Genomic DNA, 16,051 nt, shown 5'->3' on the forward strand with positions numbered 1-16,051 from the left:
GGACCAAAGATCCACTTTTATAAACATCGATATTGTCTTGTCAATTACCACTGCACAGTACGTGTGATTTTATAACAAAAGACCTCGTGTTGGTTGGAGCCTTCATTCAAAGTTGTTATGGTGACGGATTTATCAAATCGAATGTTGAAACATTCTTTGCAGATTGTGGAGGATAAGAATATGCGGCAGAGGAGTATCCAAAATTATCAGTGCAAACAAATAGTTTGATTGGATTTTCCAAACAAAATCTAACATAAAAAACAATCAGATTAAAACACATGGAGAATATTCTGATACGAAGAAAATGCCAACCCAAATACTTAGGAAAAAGAAGAACAATCCAAATCCATAGCAACAAGAAATGCACTTAGAAAACCGCCGGCCACCTTTCCTTCTCACTTTCCAAATATTCGTACCACTCGGAGAAATATTCTCAGATTATCTAAATTAAAAATTGCTCTCTCTTAATATAAATTAAGTCAAATGTTGAATCATTTGATTCAGAAACAGCAAAATCCCGTGAGAATATAATCCACCAGTGTTTGTTGAAAAGCGATGAAATTCGGGAAGGAGTTCAGGACCCACCTGGAAGAGACACTCCCGGAGTGGAGGGACAAGTTCCTTTGCTACAAGCTATTGAAGAAGCTCCTCAAGGGCTTGCCCGCCACCGCAGCCACTATCGCCGCTGTGGATTCCCTCCCTCGCCACCTCGAGTTTCAGCTGGCATATGCGTATCCGGCTGCTGGTGATGGAGGTGGCGGTGGCGGGTTCCATCCTTTAGCGGGACTCCAATATTGGTTCGTTGCGATTTTGAATGAGGAGCTGTATAAGTTAAACGATTTCTATATGGATAAGGAGGAGGATTTCGTTATACGATTCCAGGTTCTTATGGTTGACCTTTTTCTTCTTATTTTCTTGAATTTGCATGTGTATATACATATACATACATACACACACATATATATATATATATATATATATATATATATATGCGCTTTAATTTTGATGGGTAGTCCATGGATTTGGCTTTCATGTTATGGATGCTACAAAAATTCAATCCTTCGCTTTTTGTTAAAGGATCGGATTGGATAACTCACTATATTTACATATTTAGTATGTGGTATAAAGAAATGGAAATTTTGTCTGAATTGAAGGTAGGATTTGGAGGGAGAAGTTTCCTTTATGACGGGAATTTGGAATATGCATCCATTTCTTCTTTCAAGAGACTTTGTATCTAGTGAGTTATCCAATTTAATCTTAGACACTAAACGAGAGCTTAGGATCTTAAGATGACTGATAGGTACAAGTAGGAGGAGAAGGATGGCATCTGTAAACAAGTGCATTTTAGCTAAAACAAAAATGAGAAATTCATGTCCGAGGGACACCGGAAAGTGAAACTATTGAAGTTAGGAGGTGAACTGTTAGTTAATTCGGGCCGTCTTGTGAATGTGAAGATGGTTATGAGTGAAACTACAGAGATACGAGACATGCCATTGTTATCTGTATTCGTTTTTAGGCCAAGGATTTTTGAATATTTTGTGAAAAGGTATAGATAATGCAGGAAAACAAAGGAAGTTTTAACTATTTCATCATGATCAGGTCCAGTTTCGAGTCTCAACTAGTTGAATTTTTCTTTTGATCATTAAAGTCGAGTACTAAGATATCTCTCATGGATCAACGAACAAAGTGTAAATCGAAGTCTGTATTTTGTGGTGCTTGTTTCACTTTCTTTTTCCTGGTTCTCTGCTTATGTTGGTTGAAAATTGTAGAGTTTTTTGGTGCACTAGTTAAGTGTCTGGTAGGAAAATCATTATGATGTGATATTTTGAATGCGAAGGCTACAAGTACCAACTATCGTTTCTCTTTTCTCATCTGCAAACGGCAATAATGACAGGAGCTGAAGGGAAGAATCGAGATCGTCAGGGAAAGGAGCAGCAGGGGTGGAGTTTTTACATCAGAGACCGAGTTCAGCAAAGAAGTGATGGACATCCGTAAGGACTTTGTCACCATTCACGGGGAGATGGTGCTTCTCAAAAGTTATAGCTCGTTGAATTTTACGGGTACAGCAGCCACTTTTCACCTTCCATATTTAACCTGTATTGTACAACTGTTAGCATCAGTGAATTTCTTCATTCTATATCTGCGTTATCTATTGCTAAAATCAGCTGTGTCTTATGTCTCAACAGGGCTTGTCAAAATTCTAAAGAAGTACGATAAACGAACTGGAGGAGTATTGCGTTTATGTTTCACGCAACTAGCTCACCAGCCTTTCTTTACAACAGAACTTCTGACGAGGCTAGTCAGTGAATGCGAGGCAAATCTCGAGCTTCTCTTCCCATTGGAAGCAGAAGTCATTGAAGGTACACCAACCACACAAGATGAAACCACCCCAGACAGAAGTCATTCAAACCTACAATCGAATCATTCGGCAAATATTGCATCTGAGACACCTTCAAACATGGAGGCAAACATGGATATATATCGTGGAACCGTTGCTGCAATGAAGGCCATTCAAGGCCTTCAAAAACCAAGCTCCACTTCCGGTCCATGGTCGCTTTCAAATCACTTTAGAAGCCAGGACGAGGAGAGCACTGGTGCTGTCACTGAAAACTCTACTTCAAACTCTGTAGCGAGCTGGCAAAGCGAAGATGAGGATGACCAGTTATAGCAGCGCTTATCCTGTCGGTTTCTGCAGTACGTCCTCCGTGCGTCGTTGCAGACAATCCTTGTCCTTTCTAAATAGCATTTGCTTGAAATTTATAATGTTGTACTAAATTCTGCTCTTCTTTGTTATCTTCCTTTTTGGTCGATGAGTAGCGATTTTGGCACACCTTATTATATATAAAAAGAAAAGAAGTGCGTAAATTATTTTTATTTATTTTTGCCGTTTTGTAGCATAGCACAGTAAAAATGACAGTTTTTTTTAAAGGAAAACTAATGAAAAGGGCTTGAAAACTTTGAGTTTTAATGATAAGGACAAAATAAAGGGTAAAGTGAATAGTACCAGGATTGACTTTTTAGTGTAAAAATGTGGTTTTTCGTTAAAGTGAACAGTACCGGTTACTTTTCGTTAAAGTTCCCTTTTTTTAATACCCTACTAAAAGATGAGCACACACTCTATGTGTGTGAATAATTTCATTTTTTTTATTTTTTTATTAAGGAGTGTGATTTTGTCAAAAGGTATAAAATTAAAGCTTCTTCAACAACCCCCCTCTTTCCACGTTCTCCTCAAGCGTAACCGCTTCAGTTCATTCAAACTATCCAAAAAACATCATCATTTCACTTACTTGTATAAAAAATGATGGTGAGACAATTTCTCTTAATAAGTGCTTATTTTTTTATCTTATGTAAATATTGTGTATCAGAAGTGAGGGTAAAATAGGGAAAATAGGGATATAATTGTTATTTTCTCAAAAGATACAAAATTACTATTTTGCCCTTCTTATGTAAATATTGTGTATCAAAAGTGAGGGCAAAATAGGAAAAAATGGCAAAAAGCTCAAACGATACAAAATTATTATTTTGCCCTCCTTATGTCAATATTGTGTATAAAAAATGAGGGGCAAAATAGAAAAAAAAATTGGAAAAAAGTTGACAATGAGGGTTCTCTTAATAATATAGATATAGATAACTCCAACAACAATTAGACTAGAAAATTTTCAATGTCACACGATCCGTATACCAAGTGTTATAATACTGGTTGAAATTTTTTTTTTCAAGTATCCAAACACTTGTATTATAGGGAGTTTTAATGAAACACTCTCGGTATTGTTCACTTCTAACGAAAAACTACATTTTTACCTTTCCCTGGTACCATTCACTACACTTTCATTTGTCCTTTTTCATTAAAACTAAAGTTATTTTTTTTACTTTTCGTTAGTTTTCCTTATAATACTTGGCGTACCAGACCGTGTTTCTAACATATTAAAAAATCTCTCCTATTAGAGGAGTCTCGTCCCTCATAGTTATCAAGTGACAAAAGAATGTCTTCATAGTTATCAGGTGACTGAGGGATGCCTGATCACCTATCATTAAGTTTGATCAAAATTTGCGACGCATCCCTTAATATCAAATTCAATTGTTTGATTAAAATTTGGTTATCTGGTGAACAAGAAAATATTTATGCCACTAGAGAGCAGAGAGTAAACCAACTACTAAGGAGACAAATTTGAAAGGGTAAATCATCAAAATGGTCCCTGAGATTTGCATAACTTGTCACTTTGGTCCCTAAGATTCCAAATCAATAAAAGTGGTCCCTGAGAATGTCCACCATCCATCATTTTGGTCATTCCGTTAAAAACTCTGTTAAGTGTCTCGGAGCTCTTGGCCGGAAGTTTGAGCAATTTTCAAAGCTTCGTAACTCAATCGATTCTTAACCAAATTCGACCCATAATATATCAAAATGAAGATAGGAAAGTGTAGAATAAGATTATACCTATTTCGAAGCCCAATGGTTGCCGGAGATGGCCGAAAAATAGCCTCAAAGTTTACTGGTCCGATAGAAAACTGGAAAACTTGCCGGAAACTGGGTAAACTTTAAACGTTTATAACTTCTTCAATACTCAACGAAATCAAGTGATTCAAAAACAAAAATCATACTTCTCGACGAGACAAAGAGAATGGTACCTTTTTCGATTGCCAGATTGTGAGTATCACAAAATTTTGATGTATTTATGAGTGATTTAATCTGATTGGCATCTGAATTTTGATGGAATCAACCTATCACTATTTTGGTTTAATCTGATCCAAAACCCCTTAGTTTTCTTGTTATCAAGTTATCAATTGCTCAAAAATTGTATGTGTGTGAGTAAATGAAGGGAAAAATAGAAATACTTGATATCAGTTTGCAGTGCATGTAATTGATTCATCTATGGGAATAAGAATCATACATGTTATTTCTATATGTGATTGATGCCTGACATAACCCTTACATGGGTAAGTCTGTTGCCTTTGATTTCCATTTGAATGGGTAAAGTAAATTCATGTAAATCAAGTTCTCAGCCTGCTGTGCTATATGATAATGTATAGTAAATATATATTAACTGAATTGAATAGCCATATTATTGGTTGCTGTGGGAGATAATCAATATGGATTAAAAATCTCGAGTTCTGCAAACATGAAGCAAAATTGACATATTGTGTGTTTAAATAAGGAATGAGTTGTCCTACATTGCTTAAGCTTGAGATGAACCAATGCAAAGGCACAAATATATGTATAAATAGTATAACCTTGTAATATCAACTTGTGTACATATGTTTTTCACCAAAGTGAAGAGACTTCAGGAACTGGATTTTGTAAATTATGAATTTAAAACTCAACACATGTCAATATTCTTTTCCAAGGAGAGGAATGTATGAATGGTTTGCGATCTTTTAGGGTATAACATTTTTACGGCTATTGAAATGTGGGAGTGCATGATAAGGATGCCCACGTAGCAAACATGGGTTTGCATGATGGTTTTGAATCAACTGAAATGTGGGAGTAAAGAAAGCGATGTTGTGTAATTTTGATAGCATCTGGACCTGATGCTTGGCTTATCTTATTTTCCATGTGGTTATTGTAAATAATGCCATGTTGATTCAGTTTATAATATATATTAGTACAACTGACTGATGTTCCAAAGAGCATGTTGGTTTCATATGATTATACAAGAAGCTTGAAAAGCTAGTATCTAGTGATTAAGGTTGAAGGCAACATAAAGTTAGCTTTAATATAAAGGTACACTGGGTAATTGCATGTATGAATGTGTATTTATATGTATTTGCATGATTGTCAGTATGCCATTACAATTACGAAGTGATGGTTTAAGATTGAGTTGCAGTAATAAATATGCATGTGCTGAATCTTTATGATTATTTTGAGTTATATAGCTTATATAACACAAAGTGGTATATGATTTTCAATTCAGTAAAGGAACATCCAAAGATGATCCATAAAGTTGATTGAATTGATTCATAGAAAAATGAATGTTAAGTTCATTGAAAGTTTGACATCATACAAATTAGATTCAAATGATAGTGATTTTAGAGTGCATGTGCCAATGAGCTGCACATGGTTTTCTAGAGTTCGACATTTGAACTAATACTGGTAGATGTGGGGAAGCAAGTTACGTGTAACTGGATGTGATCACTAAGGAGTCAATATTGTAATTGTGATAACATTTCGATGAAATGATTAGTTTACGTCCAAGGGGGAGAATGTTAGAAACTTAATTGGACTAAACTATCATTTAGTGAAGGACGAAATGTATTTGGTAACAATACAGTTTGACGTAAGTTGCAAACGTGGAAAAAACTGCTTCCTATTATTAAGGAAATATGGATATCAATTGTGGAGATAACTAATATCCCACTTATTTGATGAAACTGCTGTTAACTGACAAAAACCAACTCTCCATGATAGAGGAAAGTTGGTGAATGTTAATTTATATGAGGACTCCCTGCTTGTAAAGAAAAGTTCTGCATTATTGGGTTCTATCACCTTAAGAACATTAAGTCTTTCAACGAGTGGAAGATATCATTTTCTTGTTCTGCAATGGCTGCCTCAGGTATCATGTTGACATCTGTTAGTAATCTCGGAAACCTGTTAATATTATGTACTCCTAGTTTTCCAACATGGAACACTTGGTGGCCTCCTCCATTCTTGTATATTTTTGGATACCAGTCCACATGTTTTTTGGCCCCCAAATTAACTGCAGCGATTGAATGGGGGTTCAAGTTGGGTGCTGAGCTTTCAAAAACTCTGCTTCAGGACATGGACGTCGCCACGTTGGTTAGAACGGGATGTGTTATCGTTATGTACCTTAATCCCTTCTCACAATTTAGATTAGTGTAAAATAGAATATCGCTGGTATGGGAAAAAAGTTGGAAACAAAAACGGCAAGATAAGGTATGTTCACTTTCCTTTTTGTTCACTCTTCTAAACAAAAATGAAGAGAACAATCACAACTTTGAAACTAATATGTGATGAGACATGTTCAGCTGCTCCTGGTGTAATCACGATCACAGTTGAAGGGTAGGGGTGAAGACTTGAACGCGCGATACGTTCCGACATTGTTCATTGAATGGTTAGCAGTCGATACCAGTTCAAGTTGTTCGATTTTGGAGAATTAAGTTCTGAGGCTCTAAGAAGGCAACTATCGCAATCAAGGCTGTTCTATGGACGAAAAGCCAGCAATATCCGAGGTAAGATGTGTGGATATCCGAGGTAAGATATGTGGACCCACGTGAAAGGATAAGATTAAGAATGAGATATCCGAGGTAAAGTAGAAGTGGCAACAATTGAAGATCAGATGAGAGAAAATCAATTAAGGTGGTTTGGAGATGGAGACTTATGGTAAAAGGGGTAGAAGAAGACATTGGAAGACTTGGAAAGAGACTTAAAGAAAATATATAAGGTACTTGGAACTAATGGAAGACATGACACAAAATTTAATGCCTGCAAATTCTGATACCTAGGGTGCACCAGAGCATGCTAGAATTTCGAGATATGAGTTGGAAACTTCCAAAGTTATCATAAGTTAGAGAATTGTGTCAAATTGTGACAAATGCGGGAAGGTCCACTTCCCTTATAATTACAACCTGTGGTCAATTATCACCTGTGCAGTACGTGAGGTTTTATAACAAAAGCCTAAGTGTTAGTTGGAGTAAGACTAAGAATTTATGATATTTAAACTTTATTTTCTCATGGAGACGGCCGACTTGGGATAACACATACCATTTTTGAGCCTTCATTCAAAGTTGTCAATGGTGACGGATTTATCAATTCGAATGTTGAAACATTCTATGCAGATTCTGGAGGACGAGAATATGCGTCGGACGATTTCCTAAAAAAATCACTGCAAACAAATGATTTGATTGGAATCTCCAAACAAAATCTAACAACACAACAATCAAGCAGATAAATCTTAAAAATTTGGAGAATATTCTGACAGAAGAAAATGCCAATCCAACACTTACCAGGAAAAAGATGCGAAGTCCGAATCCACAGCAACAAGAAATGCACTTGAGAAAACACACCCACCACCTTTCCTTCCTCAAATATTCCCACCACTTGAGAAATATTCTCACATTCTCTAAATTAAAAATTCCTCTCTCGTAATATAAATGAAGTCAAACAATGAATCATTTGATTCACAAACAGCAAAATCCTGTGAGAATTTTGTCTCCCACAGTCTGTTGAAAAGCGATGAAACTCGCGAAGTTCAGGAGGACCCACCTGGAGGAGACACTCCCGGAGTGGAGGGACAAGTTCCTCTGCTACAAGCTCTTGAAGAAGCTCCTCAAGCGCTTGCCCGCCACCACGGCCGCCATTGCCGCGGTGGATTCCCTCCCTCGCCACCTCGAGTTTCAGCCGGCAAATGCGCATCTGGCCGTTGCCGATGGAAGTGGCGAGTTCCCTCCCTTGGGGGGACTGTTCGTTCCGATTCTGAATGAGGAGCTGAAGAAGTTAAACGATTTTTATGTTGATAAGGAGGAGGAGTTCGTTATACGATTCCAGGTTCTTATGGTTGACTTTTTTTTCTTCTTATTTTCTTGAATTTGCATGTGTGTGTGTATATATGCGCTTTAATTTGGATGGGTAATTGATGGATTTGGCATGCCTGTCATGGGTGCTACAAAAATTCCATCTCTTTCTTTTTGTTAACGGATTGGATTAGATAACTCACCATATTTAGCTTATATATGTTGAGTAAAGAAATGGAAATTTTGTCAGAGTTGATGGTAGGATTCGTAGGGAGAAGTTTCCAAGATAACTGATAGTCACGAGCAGTAGGAGGAGGATGGCATCTATAAATTTTAGCTAAAACAAAAATGAGAATATTCATGTCCGAGGGACACCTAAATTAAAGCTAGGAGGTGAACTGTTAGTTAATTCTGGCGGTCCTGTGATTGTGAAGATGGTTAGGAGTGAAATTACAGCGATACGAGACATGCCGCTGTTATCTGTATGCGTTTTTAGGCAATTGAGAAACAATATGACTGTAAGGATTATGTGTGGCTGGAACGATTTGTTGAGATAGAGTGGTGGCATCCATAATGAAGGAAAACTAGGGAAGTTTTAACTATTTCGTCATGAACAGGTCGAGTCTCGAGTCTCAGCTATTTGAATTTCTCTTTTGATCATTAAAGTCGAGTACTTTTTCTCTGAACTAAGATATCTATTGTGGATCAACGAACAGTGTGTAAATCGAAGACTGTATTTGTGTTTTGCTTGTTTCGCTTAATACTATGCTGTTTTCTTTTTCCTGGTTATCTGCTTATGTTTGGTTGAAAATTGTAGAGTTTATTGGTGTATTAGTTAAGTGTCTGATAGGAAAATCTTTATGATGGGAGCTATCTGCACAGCATGAATGTTGCAATGCGATATTTTGAATGCGAAGGCAACTATCGTTTCTCTTTTCTCTTTTCTCATCTGCAAACTGCAATAATGGCAGGAGCTGAAAGGAAGAATCGAGAGAGTCGGGGAAAGGAGCAGCAGTGGTGGAGTTTTTACATCAGAGACCTTCAGGAAAGAAGTGATGGACATCCGTAAGGACTTTGTCACCATTCATGGGGAGATGGTGCTTCTCAAAAAACATGGCTGGTGGAATTTTAGAGGTACAGCAGCTATTTCTTTTCACCTTCCATATCTAACCTGTATTGTACAACCGTTAGTATCAGTGAATTTCTTCATTCTATATCTGCGTTATCTATTGCTAAAATCAGCTGTGTCTTCTGGCTCAATAGCGCTTGTCAAAATTCTAAAGAAGTACGATAAACGAACTGGAGGAGTGTTGAGTTTACGTTTCATGCAACTAGATCACCAGCCTCTCTTTACAACAGAAACTCTCACGAGGCTAGTCCGTGAATGCGAGGCAACTCTCGAGCTTCTCTTCCCATTGGAAGCAGAAGTCATTGATGGTACACCAACCACACAAGTGAAACCACTGTTGAATAGTAAGTTGTGAGCTGATTAGTATTAGAGAAATAAAGCCTTGTGTTTTTAATTGTGTATTCACTAGTGTTATTAAAGAATGACTAGTGTAAGGCTCTCAATGTAAGGCTATCATTGTTATGTGTTAGAATCCTAGACTATAGGAAGATGAATAGCTGAGATCACTCTGATGAATGTGTGAGCTCCAGCTGCATAACCAACCGTTGTAGTGCTTGAGTTGTGTGCAAGAGAGAAAAAAATATGAAATTCTCCTCTATGACTTGCAAAGGCTGAAGCATTCCAAAATCTTGTGTGAAATTCCTTTTGTTCTTCTTCAATTTTCATAGTGAATTCCTCAATCAAAACTTACAAATATCAAATACACTAACATGGCCTTAGAGCCAGGTTCGATCAATCTAAGCTAAGTGTGAACCGTGAATTTAAGCAGTACTGACGTTAGATTTTTTGAGCTACATCTGGGCTGGCTAAAGGTCAGGTGAAGTTTGCCGAAAGTTCAGCTGTGGTCTGAAACTACTTGTTTTCGATACATCTGAGCTCACAATGGCTGGATCTGGAAGTTTGCCGAAAAAGATTTGGCTACCGAAAAGATTTGGAAACTCTAGCTACTTGATGTTAAATCTGCTTTCCTAAATGGTCTCTTTGAGGAGGAGGTTTATGTGGATCAACTTGATGGTTTTGTGATCAAGGAAAGAAAGGACAATGTGTATAAACTTCACAAAGCACACTATGGATTGAAATAGGCACCTAAAGCCTGGTATGGAGAAATTGACACCTACTTTGCACAGTGTGGATTTGAGAAAAGTCAAAGTGAAGCAACTCTCTATATCAAGACAAAGGGAGAAGAAGAAATATTGATTGTATCCATCTATGTGGATGACATAGAATATACTGGTAACAGTAATGAGATGATGGAAGAGTTCAAATAAGATATGATGATTAAGTATGGAACAACATATTTGGGCCTTTTGCACCATTTTCTTGGTATGTGAAGCATTTAAACTCACTCAAGTACCCTTATTCACCAAAGAAAGTATGCTGCTTCTTTGTTGAGTAAATTTGGTTTAAATGAGTGCAAATTTGTCTCCACTCCTCTTGTTTCATCTGAAAAACTTTGCAAGGATGATGGAAGTAGGCCTACCAATGAAGAACAATACAGAAGAATTATAAGAAGTCTATTATATTTCACTGCTACCAGACCAAATATAATGTATACAGCTAGTCTTCTTGCTAGGTTATTAGATACATCAAGGGAACTCTGGATTATGTGAAAGGAAATAATGTTGTGTTAATAGGATTTTGTGACCGTGATTGGGGTGGATCTCTTGATGACAGCAAGAGTACCTGACACGCCCCGATCCCAATATTCTCCAAATACCAGGATAAGCACGTATTGGCCGACACCCAAGGATGACGAAAGCCATTTATTGAATGTAAATGCTGAGAATAAGGAGTAAATAAGACTTATAAATATAAAAGACTAATGAATATGCATTTCATGAACGTGTTCAGAGCATACAACTAACTAGAATACTAAAAGAAATAATATAAAATTTGAATGAACAAGGAATGGGTCCTACACGGAGAGGACTCGAATATGCCAATGCGGAAGTGCTTTGATGCTGGGATTGTATGCCTCGATTCTAAGTCCTGAAGGGGGCGTAAAACAAACATGAGTGGACCAAGTTGATATATATATATATAGTAAAACAATTATCAACATACTAACCCCCAGGTTTTATAAAAATACATATATATCATGATAAACATAGGTTTTCCGAAACCTAGCATGCCGTGCAATGTCTCAAATCATAACTTGTATATATAATAATCACTAGTGAATTGTCCGATAACCCACAGGCCCCATGCCGACTCCCAGTCTCTGAGCAGACAGTCAGAGGAAAATACACTTCAGGCCCCATGCTGGCTCCCCGTCACTGTGCTAAATAGCCAGAGGAAACACACTCCAGGCCCTATGCCAATACCAAACCATTGCCCGAGACAGACCGGAATCTATCCCTACGTCCCTTAGCGGAAATGACCACTAAGTAAGTACAAAAACACTGAACATATATATCTTGAAAAACAACTTCATAGTATAAATTCATCCATCATCTATACTATAAAGAGGTGTTCGAAACATATTTTAAATATTATATCGTCATTCATCGGATATTCCATAAGAACATGGGTTATAGGAAAAATAATAATAATTCAAAATAGCCTCAGTAAGCATGTTATCTCAAAACGTTTCATAGAACATAATCATTAAATTATGCTTTTCCATGTATGCATTTCTACTATTAAAACTAGGGGTGGGCACGGGTCGGGCCGGGCCCAAATTTGAAGGGACCGGACCGGACCCGCTTTAAAATGGAACGGGACGGGGCGGGGCGGGTATTGAAATTTCTGAAGTTGGAACCGGACATAACCCGGCCTGTTTGAAACGGGCGGTTCGGGCCGGGTCCACGGGTCCAACGGAAGGGAACGACGTCGTTGTCTATCTTCCTCCGATGCGAAACCTAGATGCCCAGCGACAACCTTCACCGTCGCGCCGTTCAGCATCGTCACGTCTCCGGCGAACACCACTCGAATCTGTGACTGATGCATGTCGGTCTGAGTATATTACGAGTGTGCAAATACCACTCAGATCCATGACAAAGAGCTTTATTTGCACAGAACACTCGGATCCATGACAGATCCGAGAGAAATGAGGGACGTGTAGAGAGTGAGACTGTGAAAGAGTGAGAGAAAGGGGTGAGAGAGAAATGAGAGTATTGAATTCCAACGATGTTGGCGATGACGAAGCCGAGTATGAAGGTGTCCGAGGAAGAAGAGAGAGACTGCGAGTCTTGGTCCTGGGAAGAAAGAGCGGCAAAGTCATCTGCGTCTCGGGAAGAAAGAGCGGCAAAGTCATCTGCAAAGCCAAAGGTGTCTATGTCCAACGGGAATACGAGAGAAACGTGAATGTCGTGAGAAATCACCTCTTGCTGCAGAGCCTCGGCCAAGCCACGGAGCCCGAACTTGCTGGCGGAGTAGGCCGTGTAGCCGTAGATTCCGACTTGGCCGGCCTGGGATGACATCAGCGCGATCGAGCTCCGGAATGAGAGTTGCAGAGATGGGGGGAGAAGAAACAGAGAAGAGGAATGAGGGAGAAGGGAGAAGGTTCGAGAGATTGGGTGTGTGTTCTCGAGAGTGAGAGAACCATCACGGGGAGGGACAAAAAGAAGTGGGCCTGGGACAGTAACAGTACCCAACACAGGGTATTTTTGCAAACAGGCCGGTCCGGGTACCCGTTTTTCTATACTTTTGGAACCGACCCGAACCTAAAATTTCAAAGACCCGCCCCGCCCCGCCCCGTTTCTCTTTTTTAAAATTAGGACCCGCCCCGAACCGCTAATACCCGCCCCTACCCGCGGATCCAGGACCCGTTTGCCCACCCCTAATTAAAACATGCATTTTTAGAAGGAATCCACTCACAGTACTTCGCCGTCGAAGAGCCACGCAACTAGCGAAGACAGAAACGTCACTATAATTGCCCCTAAGCACATAAATGGCTCAATTAATAAAACTATATAATAGTAATTGAATTTGGGAAAATGGACATTGGAAATGGATTCAGAACGTCGAATTACACTAAGAAGGGTCCCGGATAAATTTCGTAAACGTCAATAGAATATTCCTTGAATATTCCCTAACGAAATATTCTCCATAAAGGGTTTTGGGCCGACTAGGGTTTAGGGGTTAGGACTTGGGTTAGGTTTAGGCTTAGGATAAAGGGTTAATGGGTTTAGGTTAATGGGTTAGGGAATTAGGTTGATAAAAGGCCTAGGGTAAATAATTGGGTTTAGGGTCTTTAAACTAAAAGGGTATATTGGGTTACGGCCCTAGGTTTTAGGGCTTAAAGCCCTGGTTCAAAAGGCCCAAAGGCTTTTAGCCTAAGGGTTTCTGGGTTCAACAAGGGAAAGGGCCGAATGCCCTAATTTAAACATGGCCCAAAAGCCTTTATAATTAAACAATTAAAATTAAAACAAAATAAAAGGAAAAAGGGTTTGGCTTGGGCTCGGATCTAACGGGCCTAATGCCCCAGTTCTAAATGGCCTAAAAGGCCTGGGTTTTCTGGAATGTGGGTCGCCGGACCCATTCGAAAGAGAAGGCCAGATTTGGCCGAATTTACACAAACTTTAAACGGCCATAACTTTGTTAATACTTAACAAAAAAAGTGATTCAAAAATGAATGTTGTAGTTCTCGAAGAGACGAAGATAATGGTACCTCACACGACGTCTAACTGACCGTGATTTGGCCGGAAAACGCCTCGAAAGCCACGGAGGTCGCCGGAAAATAGGTAAGATTCAAATGAGTATAACTTCTTCAATACTGAACGAAATTGGGTGAAACAAAAAGGAAAGTTGTAGTACTCAACGAGATGAAGAGATTGACACCTTTCATGCCAGCCAACTCACCATGGTTTGGCCGAAAATTACCTTGAAATTTGCGGTGCTCGCCGGAAAAATTGGAAAATCTTTCCCGAGCTATTTTCTGTGATTCAAACGTATACACAACTTAAAACAAGCTTCAATCTAACCCTAAAATACATCCCAAGGGTTTTTAAAAGCTTACCAATGTTGAAAAATCAAGAGACTCGTTGGGGAAGACGATGAACAGTACCGGCCGAATGGAAGAGAGGGGTTTGGGGTGTCCTTTCTTCGTTTTTTAGAACACAAGGGTGATGGTGATAATGTTTTGTTGTTGTTGTGGTGTTGATGATGAAGGAGATGAGGGTGCTTGTGTGTGTGTGTGTGTGTGAAGCTCGGACAGAAGGAGAGTGCAAAGAGAGAGAGCACGGGGAAAGGGAAGGAAGAGAGGACTGAAAGGGAAGAGATAAGAGAGACTCAGGGGACAAAAATCAAGGGTGGGCCCCTTGGGCTCACCAATTAAGACCCAAAAACCATTTTAAAAGCAAGATAAACTCAAACTTAGTGAAAATACAAATTAAATTGGGGGTGGGTGTAACAGTACCTCTGGTTATGCATTTTCCTTTGGGTTTGGGGTATTTTCTTGGGATCCTATAAAACAAAATTGTGTGGCACTCTCCACTGCAGAGGCGGAATACATCAAAGGCATAAGCCACTGCACATGCAATATGGCTTAGGTTTGTGCTTGAAGATTTTGGAGAGTTTTAAATTGAAGCAACTCCATTGCAATGTAACAACACAACTGCAATTGCAATTACTAAAAATCTTGTGTTTCATCAAAAGACAAAGCATATTGATAGAAGATATCACTCCATTAAGGATGCTTTACAGGAAGGGATAATTAACGTGGTGTATTGTCCTACAAATGAACAAATGACAGATATATTCACTAAGGCTTTAGCCAAGGATTGGTTCAACTACCTTAAGGACATGCTTGTCGTGGAATCAGCTCAAAACTTAAAAATGAGTGTTGAATTGTAAGTTGTGAGCTTATTAGTATTGATGAAATAAGCCTTGTGTTTTATTTGTGTATTCACTTATGTCAAAGAATGACAAGTGTAAGGCTCTCAATGTAAGGCTATGAATGCCATGTGTTAGAATCCTAAACTATAAGAAGATGAATGGCTGAGATGACTTTGATGAATGTGTGAGCTCCAGTTGCATGACTAACCGTTGTAATGCTCGAGTTGTTTGCAAGAGAGAAAACATATCAAATAAACTAACAACCACCCCAGACAGAAGTCATTCAAACCCCACAATCGAATGATTCGGCAAATATTGCATCTGAGACACCTTCAAACATGGAGACAAACATGGATATATATATCGTGGAACCGTTGCTGCAATGAAGGCCATTCAAGGCCTTCAAAAACCAATCTCCACTTCCGGTCCATGGTCACTTTCAAATCACTTTAGAAGCCAGGACGAGGAGAGCACTGGCGCTGTCACAGCCGAAAACTCTACATCAAACTCTGTAGCGAGCTGGCAAAGCGAAGAGGAGGATGACCAGTTATAGTATTATCCTATCGGTTTCTGTAGTACATCCTCCGTTTCTGATCAAGGGAACGACAGTGTACGTAACAGCGTTCATCTTATTAGTTTCAGCGTTGTCTCGTATGATCTTGTTTTCGATTCTTGTAG

General features: G+C 38.9%; 2 protein-coding genes across 2 annotated transcripts; both read left to right on the forward strand.

Annotated features, from left to right (window-relative positions):
• Positions 1-420: 420 nt before the first annotated feature.
• On the forward strand, positions 421-2,868 carry LOC103432046 (SPX domain-containing protein 4-like). Its single transcript, XM_070817397.1, has 3 exons — positions 421-882; positions 1,895-2,060; positions 2,187-2,868. The coding sequence occupies exons 1-3, from the start codon at positions 556-558 to the stop codon at positions 2,666-2,668; spliced, it is 975 nt and encodes a 324-aa protein (XP_070673498.1). The 5' UTR covers positions 421-555; the 3' UTR covers positions 2,669-2,868.
• Positions 2,869-7,921: 5,053 nt separating this feature from the next.
• On the forward strand, positions 7,922-10,222 carry LOC103425831 (SPX domain-containing protein 4-like). Its single transcript, XM_008363932.4, has 3 exons — positions 7,922-8,500; positions 9,438-9,600; positions 9,730-10,222. The coding sequence occupies exons 1-3, from the start codon at positions 8,189-8,191 to the stop codon at positions 9,948-9,950; spliced, it is 696 nt and encodes a 231-aa protein (XP_008362154.3). The 5' UTR covers positions 7,922-8,188; the 3' UTR covers positions 9,951-10,222.
• Positions 10,223-16,051: the final 5,829 nt, after the last annotated feature.

Source organism: Malus domestica, chromosome 17 (assembly GCF_042453785.1).
Source record: "Malus domestica chromosome 17, GDT2T_hap1".
Taxonomy (NCBI): domain Eukaryota; kingdom Viridiplantae; phylum Streptophyta; class Magnoliopsida; order Rosales; family Rosaceae; genus Malus; species Malus domestica.